General features: G+C 32.4%; 1 protein-coding gene and 1 pseudogene across 2 annotated transcripts; one reads left to right on the plus strand and one right to left on the minus strand.

Moving 5' to 3' along the window:
- The first annotated feature begins 1350 nt into the window (after positions 1-1350).
- LOC110620432 (BTB/POZ domain-containing protein At5g03250) lies at positions 1351-4858 on the plus strand. Of its 2 annotated transcripts, XM_043958769.1 has the most exons (4): positions 1351-1612; positions 2450-2557; positions 2658-3881; positions 4130-4858. In XM_043958769.1, the coding sequence occupies exons 3-4, from the start codon at positions 2865-2867 to the stop codon at positions 4652-4654; spliced, it is 1542 nt and encodes a 513-aa protein (XP_043814704.1). In that variant the 5' UTR covers positions 1351-1612; positions 2450-2557; positions 2658-2864; the 3' UTR covers positions 4655-4858. The 2 variants fall into 2 exon arrangements, with proteins under 2 accessions (XP_043814704.1, XP_043814703.1); XM_043958768.1 differs by having other exon boundaries at positions 2450-3881.
- Positions 4859-7554: 2696 nt separating this feature from the next.
- LOC110620433 lies at positions 7555-12053 on the minus strand (annotated as a pseudogene).
- Positions 12054-19258: the final 7205 nt, after the last annotated feature.

Here is a 19258-nt window from a genome sequence, read left to right on the forward strand (position 1 = left end):
TAAATATTTATTAAGAAACAATTAAATTTATAATGTATGATAGAGAAAAATATTAAATATAAATGTCCATGTATGCATTTAGTAAAAAGAAAAAATTGAAAATTAAATGAAGAAGGAGGTTTATTTATTTTATTTTATTTTATAGAATAAAGGAATGGTGGGTCAATGACATTATAGAAAGGGAGGCCGAATGGCATGGACATTGTTTGGAAGGACAAAGAAAAAGACCCATGAACAACAACATTAGAAAAAGAGAGGGCCTAGACTTTTACCCATTTGTCCACAAGATGAGATTGAAACTAAGGAGTGGTTGAAGAACAAACAACAAAACCCAAACCCAACTACCCACCACCATCATCATCACAATACTAAACCCATCTTTTTTTTTCTTCTAAATTATAAAATTTTAATCAATTTATGCTTATTGGTGGCTTTTGTCTAATTTTAATTTTGATGTTGCATGGACTCACTCCACATGCATCGGTTCTTACACCTTCCTTAGCCAGCTAACCCACCAACATTGTGGGTCTCAAATAACGACCAAACACTTCTGAATGTTTGCTTTTGCAGGCACCCACTTTCATTTTTTTTTTTTTTTAAGGAATGTTAATTAATTATTGTCGTTTGTCATATCCATCTATATTCTTTCATCTGATATAAAATTAATGCAGCGATAATTTATATATACTATAGGAAATTATCAAACTTACTTTAATGTAATTATCATATCAAATTAAATTTATAAATATTAAATTTTAAATTCATTTTAATACATTTATCATTAAACTAAACTACCTATCATGAAATATGGCAACCAATGACTAAACTATTTCATGCATGACAAGAAAAACATAAGTAACTCTCAGAATTGTTGTTGGATTTGCATTTATGTAGGCTGTTCAAATGTCAGTTTCAATTCGTTTTATATTTGAATTATAGTAGCCTTGATTTATGGTTAAAAATTTTGAAAACTGATTCTTTAACTTTTTTTTATTCCGAAGGATAATTGCATTTTTTTTTATTAGTAATTTAATAAAAATTCATCAGTAATTTTTAATCAATTAATTTAAATTATTGATACTTTTTACTAATTATTTCAAATCTATTGGTAGTTTATATATATATTATCAACAAAATTTCCATTTGATTTCCAAATTAATTTTGTAATTTATTATGCAATTAAGTATAATGTCAATTGCATTACAATACATTATATAATTAATAGAACCTAGGCTATACTCAGTGGTGCTTGAAATTGCTTAAAATATCATTAATCGCAAATAAAAAATATATAAAGAGATTTTCTTTTGTTAGTTAATTATTATGATGATGGATGAGAAAAATGAGAAAGCTAACAAAGAGATTAGCGACTGCATTCAAACAGAGTTCATCACGTTCTTAAGATAGCCAATACAGCCGCTTCTTTCTCTCATTCTATTTCTTGCTTTAGACTCGCTACCTCTCTCTCTCTCTCTTCTTGTTATTTTCTGTCTCCATTCTTGCTCTATCATCCATGCTTTCAAGCTTCCCCATTTGACTATTGCGGTAATTGCATGGCGCTCTTGAGGTTGGGCTCTAAATCTGAAGCCTTTCATCGTGAAGGCCGAACATGGTAACCAATACTTTTAGCTTGTAACTGGCTTCTAGTTTTTTTTTTTTTTAACTTGAAATGTTATCTGGGTTATGGGTGGGGCACGTGTGTTCTTTTCTTTTCTTTCTTTTTCTTTCTTTTTTTTTTCTTTTTCTAATCAATGTTTCTGCCAAATAGAAGGGTTTAAGATGTATTTATTTGCTATTTATTGTGATGATTTGCTTCCTTAGCAGTGTAATTCAATTTCTTGGGGATGCATGTTGTTGCCTTTGAGAAAATTTTCATTGATTATTTTTCAATATTTCTGTGGTATTAATTTATCATTATTTTTGTTGCATCTAGTTTCAGATCATATTAAGCTCAGGCATTTGTGCACTTGCTTAAAATTATAAAACATTTGGTCCAGCAAAGCAATACACTCAAAGCTTTGTGCTTTATTGCCTGTCAAAGCAGAATGTTCTGTGTTATAGTTCTTCGGTGTACTGCTAATGTCGTGAGATAGAAATAGTGATCAGATAGTTTTTGCATTATCTGTCATGTTTGGTTGATGTTAAACAATGCTGAAATCTAAGCAATGACATAACTAATACCTCTTATAGCAGTGCAATGGCCAATAGGGATCAGTTTTGAATCGTCAAGTACTTGCTAATATGCAGTTCAGTATCATTTGTTGGTCATTCATTTCATCTTCAATGCCTCCTTTGTGTTTATAAGTATGATTCTTTTATCAAAAGGGATGAGCTAATAAGATTTCAAATGAGTGTCTTCTACAGCAATTGTTCTTGTTACTTTGAGTTATGCCCTTCTAGAGAAGAATTTACATTAGTCTTATGGATTTTAATCATTATTTTTCTGCAGGACTTGCACAACTGGGCTTCAAAGTGATGTTACCATTGAGATTGGAGAAATGTCTTTCAATCTCCACAAGGTGCATTTATTTGGTTCTGCACAACCTCTAAATAGTTAGTATGTAAACTTTTCTGTTTTGACTTTTGACGTCCCCATTCGACCAACTTATCCCAGAACCAAATGAAAACGAAAACATCTAATTATCTTATGGATGCAGTTTCCATTGCTTTCAAAAAGTGGGCTATTGGAGAAGCGTATTGAAGAACATTCTTGCGACAATGGTTCAATTCGAGTCTTGGAACTTGATGGCATACCTGGTGGTGCTAAAGCGTTTGAGCTTATAAGCAAATTCTGTTATGGTGTAAAATTAGATCTCACTGCTGCAAATGTAGTCTGCATTAGATGTGCAGCAGAGTACCTTCGCATGACTGAAGATTACGGAGAAGGAAATCTCATTGCTCAGACAGAAGCTTTCCTTAATGAAGTCTTCACCAATTGGAAAGACTCTCTAAAAGCTCTAGAATCGTGTGAAGAAGTCCTACCCTATGCAGAAGAACTTCACATTGTCTCAAGATGCATTGATTCCTTGGCAACCAAAGCTTGTGCAGACCCAAAAGTGTTTAATTTGCCTTTGTCTGGACAAACTACTTCTCAGAATGAGGGAAGTGTAATAGTATGGAATGGAATATCTGTTGCAGCTAAACCAGAGGCCATGGGAAATGATTGGTGGTTTCAAGATGTCTCATTCCTCAACTTTCCTTTATACAGACGTTTGATTTTAGCAATTGAATCTAGGGGTATGAAGCCTGAGACTGTTGCTGCATCTCTTATACACTATGCTAAGAAGTATATTCCCTTGATGAATAAGCAATCAAACTTCAACAACATCACTTGTGTCAACCCTGGGACGACTGTTTCATTCCCTCCTGAGGCAGACCAAAGAATTGTCCTTGAAGAGATTGTGACTTTACTCCCTAATAAGAGGGGGGTCACTCCTACCAGGTTTCTCCTTAGGCTGCTTCGGACTGCCATGGTCTTGCATGCTAGTCCTTCGTGCCAAGAAAATTTGGAGAAGAGGGTGGGAGCTCAGTTGGACCAAGCTGTACTTGTAGATCTTCTCATACCAAATGTTGGTTACTCAGCGGAGACACTTTATGATGTGGATTGTGTTCAGAGGATGCTTGATCATTTTGTTTCATTACACCAAGAAACAGCTTTATCAACTTCCCCTTGCATAGTTGAAGAGGGGCATTTTCTGGAGGAGACAGATGCATTAACACCAATAACAATGGTGGCCAGTCTGGTGGATGAATTTCTTGCTGAGATAGCACCAGATGTTAATTTGAAGCTCCAAAAATTTGAGTTGCTTGCTGCTACCATCCCTGATTATGCCAGGCCACTCGATGATGGAGTTTATCATGCTATTGATGTATATCTGAAGGTACTAGCCCTTAAATGCCTGTCTTTTTCTTGTCCAAAAAATGGGAAATGCTAATGTTTGGTGCCCGCAAGGAAGTTTCATGGACCGAAACATTCTATTCATTACAACAACACAACAATAACTAAGCCTTAATCCCGAACTAGTTGGATAAAATTGGTCGCCGAACATTCTATCCATTGATCTTATGTAATTAATTTCTATATACCAGCCACAAGTTAGATGACTAATTTTTCTTTTCACTTCTCTAGGCACATCCTTGGCTGACAGATATAGAGAGGGAGCAACTTTGCAGATTGATGAACTGCCAGAAGCTCTCAATAGAAGCTAGCACCCATGCAGCGCAAAATGAGAGGCTACCTCTTAGAGTAATTGTCCAAGTTCTATTCTTTGAACAACTTCGGCTTCGTACATCAATTTCTGGCTGGTTCTTTGTCTCTGAGAATTTGGAGAGCTCACAAAATCCTACTGGAAACATAGAGCTTCCAAAAAAGAACAGTTCCTGTCCAATGGACTCTGCACAAGACCATGCTGTGGAAGTTGATGTGAGGGAGCGTGTTTCTGAGCTTGAAAAGGAGTGTTCAAACTTGAAGGAAGAGATTCAGAACCTTGTAAAGACAAAGAAAAAATGGAAAATATTTTCCAAGAAATTTAGTTTTAGACAGAAACTACAGCCCTGCAATTCAAAAGAATCATGTGAATTAAAGGAACCAGAATCATCAAAGAATGAGCAACCTAATCATGACAATAGTGATAAATTTTCAAATTCAAACTAACAGGACAACAGTGACATTCTATCTTTCTTATTCAAATGCCATATAGATGTGATTCTTTTCCTGTAAATTACAGTATGATCATATTCCTGAATTGTTTTAGGAGTCAGGTTTTAGTTAAACCCCTCTTATTAGTTCATTAACTTACAAGCAAGCACATAGTTTTGAGGTTTAATCTGTTTCATTTGTACTTGTTGCTCATGAAAGAATCAATAAAATCACTAGAATTTGGATTGCTCATGAAAGAATCAATAAACTGGAAGATAGTTTTGCTTCACATTGTGGCTTGTGGGCTGCAACAGGGCAAAGTCCAAAGGTTCAGATGAGCCTTTGTTCTTGGGCCTTTTCTAAATCAGCCTAACTTTCAGATTCTAAAATGCAGCTTCTCTGAACATTAAACAGACTGCCAACCTAAGCCTACATTGAAGGAGTCTACATGATAATTAAAATCATAAATGGAAATTGATGAGAGCCACAGGATGTGAAGGCAACAGACAAGGAAACCATTACTTGTGGAGCTTATGTTTCCTTCCACTCCTCAAATTGGGCAAATGACAAGGCTCATCAGCATTATAGGACATAGTACTGGGCCAGGCTCTTATCTAATGCCCCACTGGAGTTGGCTCTATGCCCATCAAGGCTGTTCCATATCTACAATAATGAAGAACATGTGACCCAGCAAATGGGTTTCTTGCTTTATTAATAGAAAGGCCCCTCTCCTCTTACCAATTATGTCATCTTCAAATATATTATGTCATCTTCAAATATGATAAAAATGGAAGAGAAGGTTCAAAACAATAATTCATAAATAAACTACAAAAATAAAAGACAAAAATACTTTAGGTTAATTTTTAGTTTTTTAAAATTAAAATGCTAATTAATAATTATATAAATATAGAGATTAAATAATAATTTAGTGAAAGAAGCCAAAATTTCTTGAGGGAGGGATTCATCACTTCAGGCCACAAAGAAAATAAAAAATCTATTTTGTGGGACACAACTCTCAAAGAGAAAGAAATAGTAGGCTATGCTACATGTTGAAAGAGAGATAAAAAGGGGTGAAAGAGATGTGTGGACTTAAAACTGGCTATGGGTTTTTTCATTTTTCTTTGTCATTGTGACATTTTCACATGGTATATATGTCTAGGGAAATTTGGGATCATCCTCGATGTTTGTTATCTTCATGTCCTGTGAATCAAAACCTGTTATATCAATCTTTTCTCACTACCCTTTTCAGGAGTAGATATCTTTCTTGTTTTAATTTACATTCCTTGCACTTTCAATAATATAAAAGTACAATTATTCAACATTGAAATTTTATAAAATACAATTATTATACCTTAAACTTATGAATTATAACTATTTATCATTTAAAAGTTAAATTAAATAGTTACATATATTAAAAAAAAATAAAAATATTAAAAAACTTTCATTGTAAAGGCTAAATATATTCCGCAATTATAAAATTTTTAGATATTATAATTCGATTTTCTTTACATTTTATTATGTTTGCATAATTTTTCTGTTTTAAAATGGTTTTGATATCAATTATATTAATGCTGCTTAAATCAACTTAAATAATTTTTAAATTTATTTTTTTATAGGTTTGAAAAAGAGAATTAGAATTATTTAATAGTTTTGAATTAATCATCTAAAATATATGATTTTGATTTTTCCTTTTGCTGAGGATGTGAGATCTCCATAATTATAAGATTTTTTTCATCTATTTTTATCTGTGATTTTTAGAAATTGTTTTGTTCAAAAAATTGTCTCATTTTCAAAAGATGAAGGAGAATTAACTATTGTTTTCAAAATTTATCCTTATTTCTACTAAACACAAAAACTATTTCTATAAATTTATAAATGTATCTTATCATTTATGTTTTTCTCTCTTAATCATTCCATTTTTCTAGCAGTAGATCAATAAAAAGAAAATTATTACGATTGAAGTAATTATGTGAACTAAAAATTATAATTTAGTCAAATTAAGCAATATTTTGTCAAAATTGAAGTGAATTAGTTAATTTTAAAATTTTTAAGTGATGTATAAAAGTAGAAGTAACCAATGAAGATTGCATGGTATCCTCCAAAAAAAAAAAAAAAAACTTGAAGATTGCATGGTAAGGTAATGTCAATAGGAAGGGCTTATCTTCCTTCCTCTATCATGAATGGTTTAATGGTTCAATTTTTTTTTGGATGGCTACGGCATCTTTGAAGCAAAATTAATGCCTTTGACAGGTAAAGAAAGATAAAAAGATAGCAGTGTTGAATGACTTGATAAGATGATGGATTCCATTTATTTCAATGTCGTTTCAAGGTTTTTACACACTGTTTTTCAATTTAAAAGGATCTCTCCAACCACCAAATGCTTTTGAGTTTTGAATGTGTGTATGCAGTATGCATGATCTTCATCATCAAAGACCAAACGTTATTAATCCGTCCTATCAAGGAGGTCGACCAAACCAAACGTTTGTCATTGTCTGATTGGTTGGACGCTATGAGGGTCCCTTGCCTTTCTCTCTAAAGACTGTAACAAAGCAAGGAGCCCCCCCCCCCCCCCCCAACCCACTTTCTGGCATTCTCTTTTCCATGACAACAAACACAACCTGACCCACCACCTTCCGTTATTTATCGTTGGTTGAATGAGGCCTGTATTGTCTCCTGTCCACTAAAACCTTAACAACAGCAAACAAGTATTACATTGCCTGGTCCCCTTTCTCTTCTCTTAATTAATGACACTTAAGCTTCTTATTGGATTCTTGTTGCTGTTTTGTTGGATTGTTTTGTCCTTCTTCCACTATTCACATTGACCTTATGTTCTTGCTTTCATCTAATTATGATGCAAACAACATATGATCTCCTCCATTTCATAGGGACAGGATTAAAAGAAAATGGACATACAATGACAGTTAACATATGAATTAGTTAATATGCAAAATGGGATGTTCATAAGACTGTAGCAGTTGCAGCTTAACAGGAAATCCATATTTTTCACAAGAAGGGAATGTTGAGAAGCTTAACATATTGAGGTTAATTGCAGTAATTTACAGAAAAAGAAAAAAAGAAAAAATCCCCCAGAAATGGTAGTTCCAAGATCATCCAAAATTAGCTCCTTCTCACTTCCAACTTCAATCTCCTGCTTTACCACAGTCATCCCCCATGTCACCTTGAGATATCATAGTTCTGAGAGGTAGTCAAGCTGATTCATTTCCCAGCTCAATTTCGAAGCAACCATCTCATGACTGGGGACATACTCCTATGGTGTTTATCCAGTAGACAAAAGAAATAAAATTTCAGTACCATCAAGTTTTTTTTTACCTTTCCATGGTGAATAGACTTAAGAAACAGAGAAAGCATAAATTTCAATCATATCTACAAATAAAATTGATATAAAAATGGGTGCATGTTGTTTAGTAAAGTGAAGATCACTTTGATTTATTCTGAGCAATCAAGAAATTTCAATAAATCACTCACAAGATAAAACATATCAAAGTGAACAAGCAAATTTGGCAGATAGAGTTAGATCTTAGCTTACCTCCAATTTCATTACCAACTCCTTTGCTGTTGGAGCAGACGCAATGATGTTTCGTGCACTGGGGTTTATAAATCCCTCTTCCACAGCTTTGTCAATAAATGAGAGCAAAGAATTGTAGTATCCATCAACATTCAACAATCCCACCTTCAAAATGTTGAAATATCATTAATCATTAGTTCTTTAACTACATGACATAGTTAACTAGCCTCCTTAAGCATATTCAACTAGATCTCAAACATGAGAACATTGACAACTACCGGTTTGTCGTGAATTCCAAGTTGAGCCCAGGTTATCACTTCAAGTAACTCTTCAAGAGTCCCATACCCACCTACATTTTTCCAAACCAAAATCCAAATTTAATAAACATGTGATAATACAAGTGCCAGCTATCTCAGCCAGGAAGGTGCACAAGGCAATTGAAAATGGTATCGACCATAAACTTATAATCAAAAGAGAATTGACCAATTGCTTAGTTAGTAACACAAATCAGCAGCAACCTCAGGAAAAACATGTCTTTTCACTCCGCATGCTAGATGGTTACAATTCAAGTCTGAAAATTTTTTCCCACTGGTAATGATTAAGTTTAAAAATCATGTCAAGACTGTTCTACATCTTTACGTTTGGTGGCCATGGTTTCTTGACTTGCAAAATCAGTTCTTTATTGACTGGTGTTGACTTTATCCCTAGTGTTGTTATTATTATTTATTATTTTTGTGTAGAGAAACGGGGAAGGGGGTTGGAAGAGTTTTTCCATGTTTTCCTTTGTCAAAATAAAGGCATAATCCTCTGCCAACTCGTTCAGGTCATAATAGCTCTCATCTTATCATGTTAGAGAAAGGAGTTCACATGAACAGTAAAGCGACTCTTTTATCCATGCATGTCCTCCGGTTCCCCAAACTTTTAAACTCCATGATGATTCGTGGCTTGCGAAAGGGGTGGGCATCATTACCTGTTAGGTGCAGGTACTAGTTGGCAAAAACTATTTTGCTAAAAGCGAGTCTCTCTGTGCCTTGCCCTTACTACGCAAAGGGAATTAATGAGTTCAGTGACCATTAAAGCCAAAGAACAACATTTACAGGAAAAGAGCATATATTAACCACAAAACCACATCTCCCTAGCATCTCTAATTTTCAGTGTAAGATGTTGATGGGTCAAGAACTAGGGTCTGAACTGTTCTGCTGTAACATGTTAGGTATTATTAGGCTGATGAGAAGGCTCAAAAGTTTGTCTTAGTTTAGACTCCACATGTTCTTTTAATACATTTTCAGATACCATTTATACCATCTAAACCAAACAGCTATAATAGCTAAATGGGAGATATATTTAGTGAAAATCTCATTATACTCTTCTTATATCACGGCTCTTTTTACTAAACTTGAGCTGAAATCAGATAGCCTCTCCTCAGTTCATCACTTCTCTTTGATTCCTTTTCATTGAGCATATATAAAATTAGCAACTTGAAAAAGGATTCGGAAAAGAAATTAGAGTTATAGAGTGATTTAAAAGCAGAAACAGACACTTCTTTCTTTCATATCACTACTTACGGTAACCACTAAATAAAGAAAGGATATAAAAACTACTAATTACCCTAAAGGGTTCTTTGTGGTTTATGTCAAGGAACTGTTGCCTCTCAGCATTACTTTATTTTCCTCTTTCAAGTTGGGGACTGGGGGATTAGTTTCTTGAGCAGCAATCAGTAAGAGTGAGAGATCAATCAAAGAAAAGCACTCAGCAATCCTCAGAAAAATCAAAACATGAGATATGGCCAATCCTGGATGCTGGGCTTGGTAAATAAAAGCATCTGGTGGTCTATAGGATTCCTTGATTTGCATTATTAATTTTTGCGTGACTGAATTGAAGGGCTTATACTAACCTGGTAAAGCGATAAAAGCATCTGAATGCTTAGCCATCTCTGCCTTCCTTTGATGCATATCTGCTACTGCCTTCACTTCCCCCACTGTTACACCAGTTAACTGCAAAAGGGGATGAAGTTTGGAGGGTTGTGCAGTGAAGCAATGATGAGTATTGCAGGAATAGTGGACTTAATCCAAAGAGTTTAACTAGGCAACTTCCTAGCCAGTAATTTATTTATCTCATAACAGGAAAAAGAAAAGAGAAGAAATTCCAATTTTGAAAGAAGCCAAGAAAGAAAAACACAAGAATAAAAACTGCTAAAGAACTAAAAGAAGAAGACAGCAGAAGGTAGAAACCCATAAGTATGTATGGAAAAGGTCTAATGCCCAGTGCCAACTACTCAACTATTATTATGGATAAGGCTATCAAGTATTTGTCACAGGAGTAGAAATCTTGAGTAACAGCTTGTTTGTGATCATTTTGATTTTCTTGTGGAGTAAACGAATTATTTACCTCAATGACAGAAATCTTAAGAAACAAACAGAAAATGGCAGGACCGAAAGAAGAGAGAAGGAAAAAGAAAAAAAGAAAGAAAAACGACTCAACAAAATAATTAAAGAAAAAAAAAGATAAGTAGACCAAAAGCAGAGAAATTAATAAATAGATCAAAAAGAAATAAAGATTGAGATTGAGAACCAAAAATCTACGCCCAATCCATTTTCATAAAAGAATAATAGGAGTTGTAGCCCTTTTATGCAAAAAAGAAAAGGAAAAGAACCATTATAAAAGGTAGAAGACTTTTTCTGGTTCTCGCAGACATACCTCTCGAGGCATGAGCGTCTTGGGAATAACTCTGCAGGAAGACAATATCATGACAAAAATAAGTTGTAATGGAGAAGAAAAACAACGATCGCAAGCACAGATCATCTCGCTGGTTTTTGTTTCTTTAATTCATTTGGATGATTTTAACTTTTTAAAATCAGACTGGAGGACATAAACTCGTAACATGAGCTTACCCAATAACATGGCGACCGCCATCATGAACAGCTTGAGAAACCAATCCCATTAAACCAATGCTACCTCCTCCATAGACCAGATCAATGTTCCTTGAGACCTGCAAGAAACCCACAAGCATAATCAGTTGGTAGAAACATATGAGCCTTTTAGAAGGCAGAGAGTGGAAGTTCCGATGTGGGTGGGTATGGTCTCAAAAATTATGAATAAAAATGTCTTCTTTATGGTACATTCAAACAATTGTGAAATTGTCAATTGGCAAATCAACCAGTACTTGTCAATTCACAAAAAGGTCTTAGCTTTTCAGTGTTCACATGAAGAGGGAAAGTAGTATAAAAACCTCGAGAGATTGCATAATAATGCCAGAGACATACAAATCCAAGAAAGGACATTTTGAAAAAACCATTCTAGATTACAAAAATGTTAGAGCCCATGAGCCAAGTAACAAACAGGTTATAAACATAATGAACTTGGAGCAACTTGCAATATAAATATCAAGCAAATCTCTTCTCATGCTTACACAAGAAAAGAACATGCGTAGCTACCAAGTTCCATGAATGCAGCCAGAGACGAAAACAAACAAGTAAAGCAGAAACAAAAGACTTAAAATGGGAGTCATTAAAATAGTAACAATATACCAATTCCTTGCCAAGCTCAGTAGCAGCATCTTGGTAGCTACTCTTCTTGCCTTGACTACTCCCACAAAAGACACAAATCCTCTTGAACTTAGATGTCTGCCTGATTTCAGTGCCCTCAACTTCCATTTTCACTTTCTCTAGTGTAACTATTCTTCTTCAAAAATACTTGGCCTGCCTATATCGCCAATTTTTCTTCTTAAATAAATCAAAACACAATAAGAATATCTCTCTCTCTCTCTCTCTCTATCTGTTCCTGCTCAGTTGTGCTGTGTCTCTACTCTAGCTAACCTTATATTACTTGTGTTAAAGAAGAACAAAAGTAACAAGTCGACTCGTTTCTTTTTCTTTTTCTTGCTTGATCACTACTCTATTTTTATTTAGTGCGTTTCTCTCCATGCGTATATATAAACCTCAACGCACGTGAGTACCCTCCGTAGCACGCTTCCTCCACCCCTCTCACACATACAGCTAATCTTGGCACGCGTGGACCACTAATCTAACAACAGTTTGTTTTATATACTTATTTAATTTTTTTATTAAATTGGTTTCCATAATTAGTATCCAATATATCTACTTCTTGCATCAACTTCCAAAGATAAAAACAGGATTTCTCTTTCCCAAGCCAGAAATTAAATTATGCTATATCTATGGACAATGTGATATGGGTACAAATTTTTTAATGGAAAAAATAAAATATATTTTAATTTTTCACAATAACACATGCAGAAAACATATAGCAAATGTGAGAGGAAGTATGGGTAGAATTAAGCATCAGAAAATGGTGATATATAGAGCATTATGCATTGATGATTGAAATAAAAACATAAGTGGGGGTGGTGGCATATCACCTTGTGGCTAGCCTCAATCTCATCCACCCACCTCTCCTACACATACTTGTATAGGTATCTCTCAAAACCCACATTCAAAGTCCATTTTCTCATTAACCCACTTGCTAATTTTCTCTTGGGTTCCCTAATCCCCAAAATTGGCCTTTACATATGCTCTTTAGCTTACCATGCCCTTTCTTTTAATAATTATTTTTTATGATCAGTATAGGTAGTGCCCACAACCTAAGTATAGAGATTATAAACTCATAATTACTATTGTTAATAGGGGATTCAACATTTTGCTTATTTAACTAATGGTGCAGCTCCTGCATGCTTGCATGCGCATTTTGACCCTTGTTTTTTTCTGTTTGCTTGCTTCTGTGGCTTCTATTTCCCTCTCTCCACCTACGTCTATACTCTTTTTTTTTTTTTCTAATTAATATATTATTGCACCTACATTACTCATCCTCTCATAGGTTATATTGAGTGAAACTAAAGAATTTTAACCATCTAAATTATACATTTATTTTTTTTTTTTAAAAAAAATTGTAATATGAAGGAAGGAGTAGGACCCACCCTAAAATAAAAATATTGCGTAATAACAATTATTCTCCACCATCAAAACGGCTAATATCCAGTCACCCCATTATTCTCTCACCAGCAGCAATTGCGGCGGCCACCTCCTTTGCCTCCACCTTTCTAATTTGGCATTCACGCTTCAGGGCTATATATATATTATTACAAATTGGTTACAAAATCAAAATTCATTGATTCTTGATTTATTGAATTAAGATTAAATTTCATGTGATCAATATTTATTTTTTTCTATAAAAATTAAAATTAAAATTTATTTAAAAAATAAAATGTGAAATCACTCATTTTAATATTTATTAATAACAATAAATAATTTCAACTAAAGACATTGCATTATAAAAACTTTAAGTACCAAATAGGTAAGTAACGTTTTTTTTTTCATCTCATAAGTGACAAGTAGGTAGTTCAAGGCATTGAGAAAACACGTACGGAGAAGCAAGCAAATGTATAAATATATGATTGTATTTCTATGAGCTATAAAACTTTATTCAATTAACAAAATTGCTTTCATATTAAATTCACAGTTATTCAACCATAAATTAAACTCAAATTTAAGAAATAAATATTAAAATTACAAATACTAATTTATTACAAAAATTTTAATATAATATACTAAATGGTGAGTTTTTAATATAAAAATTATTTGTTAACAAAATAAAATTTTAAAACATATATCACTTCTCATTAAATTATTATCTTGACTGATTAAATTTCACCGTTATTGTTGTCTTCGTGGCTTTAGGGTACTAATACGAGGGCAGTCATCACGTTTTGTCCCCTTAGGCCTTAGGTATCCTAGGTTACATTTTCTACATAAACATTTTCTACTTTTTTAAATTCTTTTATTATAAAATAAATTATGCAAAATAAAAGAAAAAAGTTAATTCTTTTAATTTTTGCCTTGCTATTAAATAATTAATTATTATGAAAACAATTATTATTATTATGGAACAGGGCGCGTGATTGGCATCTAGTCGAAATGTAAAGAGATGGGTGTGGGAAAAGATAGAAAGAGAAGTAGTAATGTAAATAATAATAATGTGGTTGAAATTGAAATGCATGTAAATAATTTCCCAAATCTAAGTTCTGAGAGGGGGGAATCAATAAGGAGGTCATCAATGAATGGGGTGACGACACGTGTGATATCAAACTCATCTCAGGCATGTATAGAACAGAGGTACACATTCATCCTGGGCACAGACTACTGGAGATTCTGTCACCCTCTTCCCTCCATATTCCTAATTTACTTGTTATTACATCATGATTTACTTGTCCTTTCCATGACTTTTTCCCCCTTTTTTTTTTAATAATTTTTAATTTAATTCTCCCTTCTTTTTGGTAGCTTAGCTAGGTCAACACTCACTTCATTCTATCTGCATTTTGTAGATTCTTAATTATACCACCCCTTTGACTACGATTCTTAAGCTTTTAAGACAAAGAATATCTCTTACACTTAAATAAACTCCTTAGAGTTGATCGTTTCTTCTTCATTGGACTATTCTTCACAATTCATATATTATCAACTACAGCAATCATAGTATTAAGAATCCATGTGTTCAATCTCATTATATGAATTCTCATCAATAAGTGGAGAATTTTTCTTTTCTTTTCTCTCTAAGGTTTATTTGAAAAACTTCAATTATTACAATTTGAATTTTTGGAGAAAAGTTTCAGGTCGGTGACTTTTTTTTTTTTAAAAAAAAATTTAGAATTACATTGGAAATAAATGATCATGTGCCATATTCATATAGATTGTAGAACAACAGACACATAGAAAAGCCTAATTTCAGGGAGTTTGACCAACTGGGTAAAGTAATGAGATTCTCCTCAACATTTTCCCCCTTTTGTTCTTTCTCCTATATATGCTTTTATAGTCTCATTTCATTTCAACATAGAAACAAATTAAAGCAACTTGTTGGCAGCAACATAATCATATTATTCTACTTTGCAAAAATATTTGCATCGCATACATAAAAAAATTATCATCATTAATTAATTAACAGTATTAAAATAAATATTTCGATATTTTTCCTTTTTAAATAAAATTAAAAAATATATATAAATTATTATAAGTCTAACATTTCGATGCAACCTAAGAGCTTATACGACTCATTAATATCATTCCATTCTTTAACTTCCATTCCCAATTTCCAAAACCAGTCTATGAGTTTTTTTTTAAAAAAAAAGAAATCTCTTAATTAAGCTTCTTTTGACCTCACGCATGCATGTATTTTCCATGAACGTGAAAAAAAGTTGTAAATGCACTTCATCTTTTGCTTTTCTTTCTCTTTATGACTAAGGACACCGACAGCCTGAAGATTAGGGGTTCAATACATATTCCCATAACGAAAACGTAACATGGCGATGGACACGCTTGCTCTGCTAACATGTTGTAATGTGGGCTTTGATTTCAACAAGTCAAGACAATGACTTCACTCACTCTTGTTGCCTTAACTCATGGCTTTATAATGTCTTAAACTCAGACTCATTCTCTTCCATCACTAGATAATCTTGTTGGATCTTTTTCAATCCTTAAAGGTGTAGGGAAGGGGAGATATCGAGTTTAAATTTCTCATTAATCTATTTTGATATTCATCACTTGTATAATAAGAAATGAAAGCAACTAGCCTAAAATTATTATTATTAGACTTTTGATGAATTATATATATATATAATGGAGTCATTCTTGATTTATTAATTCAATGACAACTTTAATTGATATTTAATAAATAAAAAAAACTATATGTATTATTAACATTAAATTATCCAAAAAAATTATGCATTTGACGCCAATAATCATAATATTTATGTTATTACAGATGTATAATCTAAGATTCACACAATCGTAATTTTAAATAAAAGAATATAAAAAAATTTTATTGTGATTTAACTGTAAAATTTAACTAGCCAGTGTATCCTAAAAAAACAAAGAGAGGAATGGCCTTCCCAACAAAGCAAAGTTTTTTTCTTTTTTGGCCTTCTCTCTCTCTACGCCTCCAAAACAATCACTTCCAAATCTCCAGCTTTGGAAAAACAGAAACTCAAGTTCTCCATACCCAATAAACTTCCAACTGAAATAAAGTCCACTTCCCCTTCAATTTTAACTGCAAAACCAGTACTCAATAATTGAATAATGCCAAAACTTTGGGGAAGCAATTAGGGAAAGAGAGAGAGAAATGGAGGAATTTGTGACAAGAGAGAAGGCAATGTGGTTTGCTTAAGTCCCAATGTGTCTTGCACTTGGGAGACAATTATAACTCAAAGGACTACTATCCCATAATCATCAGTTCCCCATAGGTTTCCTTGCCATCATCATACACCAAGTTTTATGCAGCACCATATATCACATGTGCTTCGAGTTTCTTGGTGGTGCTTTCTTGAAAGCTAAGTTCAATATATTATTTAGGACACACATACAAGTCTAAGCTAATGGGATTATGTAGATATGTAGTTGGTTTCTAACTAGGAATTTCATCAGTTTTCTACCAATGATGAACATCTTAATTATTGAAATGTTTTTCATATAACTTCCTATAGTTTTCTATGGTCCTACATTGTTTTTAAGAAGAGTGAACCATGACCTTGGAACAAACTTATTTAATTATTCCTACATTGAATCTTAAATGAAATAAAGTTCCATTTTGGGGGTTGATGTGAATTGATAGAAGTTGTAGTTGATTTGGTGCATGGCATGAATTATTATTGATTGGATGATGGGTAATAACACAAATAGATTGTGGTGGGTTTTGAGTTAATTTGTTTGCTTTACAAAGAAGCAATAAAAGATTAATGGTCTATAGATATGCAGAGTTTTAATAATCAACACTCATCCCATTTTTCAAAACTACTGCCAATGCCATGGCTGTGGTCCACATTGCTCCTAGATAAAAAAAAATAATAATAATAATAATTATTACATATATTTATTATCAGAATAAACTTATGAATATACCATCTTCAAATGCTTTTACCAAATGAATAGCCTTCTCCAATGCCAATGTTGATGGCTTTCCACACATTTCCTAAAGGTTACAGGTTACATATATATTTATAACTTCCATCTTATATAAAATTAGCTTAAAAGTAACATTCATATAATTTTTTTTCTTTCAAAAACTGAGGAAGATAATTTTAATTGAACGGACACTCTAGAGTTATATAATTGAGATTATAAATCAAAATTTTTAATTTAAATTTGTTAATTATAATCACAATCTTCAATAAGAATATTTCAAAAAAAAAAATGGTGAAAAGGTTAGTTTGCCTTTTCTTGGACCTAATTTGATTGCTTGGTTTTCTCAATTCTTCCTTTTATACTTTTCTCTTTGTTTTTTATTTTTATTTTATTTTTCGATTTAGACCAATGATGTTGAGTGTGAAATATCTTTGGTGGTTGGTTGATTTTTTTTAAATTAAAATTGAGAATTTAAATAATAAAATTTAAAATTTTTCAGATTTATTTAAATGTATTTAATATTAAAATAAATCTTTGAGTGTTGGATGAATTCTTTTCTTTTTAACTGTTGTTCTGTTAATTTGAAAGGTATTGACTCTAATTTTATTATTTAAATTTTTTTCACATTACATAATTACTTTTCTTTTGAAAAATAAATAATTACTATTTTTACTTGTTTGTGGATATGAAATAATTTTTAAAATTATCAAAAAAATAATTTAATATTTATGAAAAAAAGTGTGATTATTTTTGTGGGTTGATGAGAGAGGGAAACTGAAAAATCTTAAACTAAAAAAGAAATAAAAAGACTGAAAAATAGTCAAAGTGGGCCAGTCTCTGCTGACTAAATGAGAAGGTTCTCAAAAGGCATGGTTCGAATGTGACATGGTCAGGGGGACCATGTCTAGACAACCGTAATAACTAATTATTAAACTATAAAATTTTAATTTTTTTCTAAAAAAATTGAAAATTGCAGAGACATAAGGAGAGGCTCTGACTAGGTTTCTGGGGTTGATCATTTCATTGATGTTGTCCCACTTTTTGATGCTATGTTATGGTACATCCTTATCAATTTGTCTACCAATCTCAGCTCTGCATTCCCACTAAATAATCTCTGCCCAAAAACCCAAAAATAAAGAAAATAAAATAAAATAATCTCAAATATTTTTCCCTCCCCTTTTGAGTTTGGAATTCTCCATGAATTCTCATGCAATAATTCCCTACTTTGAGGCTATGTCTCCTGTGTGTGTTGTGCTTAACATCATTACCTTTAGATGGTAAGCCATGTCTTGACGAGACCTAGCGGTTCTGGAAATAATTTCGATTTTAATAAATTAAAGTTTTTAATTACAATTACTTTTTTCTGCAATTAAAGACTTAAAATGGTGTAGCAAATGATTTTATGAAAAATAAAAAGTAGAAAACTTCTTCTATTAATACGAAAAAATAATTTTCAACTTTTAAAAAACTATGCATTTCTTTCATAATTAAAAAAATAAATTATTACAAAATGTATCTAAAACCTTGTTTTGCTTTCAAAATTTTTAATATGCATTATTCATTTATTTTATAATAATATAATTAATTTGTTATGGTTATGAATAAATATTTGCTAGACTTTGGAGGGCACTCTATTCTTAGAAATTGAGAATTGAGATTATCCTACCTAAGTTGTCCAAAAATATCGGAGCCAAAAAAACCACCATGCAAAAAATGAATCATAGGTAATGATTAAATAAGACATTGCTTAGTGCTTTAGCCCATTCAAAATCTTCTAAAAGGGACATCGACCCAATAACGAAGACTCACTAAAGACAAAGGAAGTATTATCCAATCTATAATTTATTTTATCACCATCTCCATACAAATAATATGCTTAATTATAATTAATCTAATACTATTATTTTAAATGAAACCCTAACTTTGTGAAGCTTTCATATATTCTCTCTCTCTATATATATTTATATTTTACTTCTCTTTGGCTTGAAGACAAAGGTTACAGTATGATCTGAAATCATCTCTGATTCAACTTCATTAAAAAGGTGGAGCACAATCCCAAAAAGAAAATGAGCATGAAAAAAAAATTCCCCAAAAGATGGCAGCTCTCAGAATAACAGGTAAAGGAATCTGCAGCCAGAGTGAATGAGCCCAAATTAAGAAATGTCAACTACAGAATTTTTCAGTCCTGGA

The sequence above is a fragment of the Manihot esculenta genome, chromosome 8, assembly GCF_001659605.2.
Source record: "Manihot esculenta cultivar AM560-2 chromosome 8, M.esculenta_v8, whole genome shotgun sequence".
NCBI classification, from domain to species: Eukaryota; Viridiplantae; Streptophyta; class Magnoliopsida; order Malpighiales; family Euphorbiaceae; genus Manihot; species Manihot esculenta.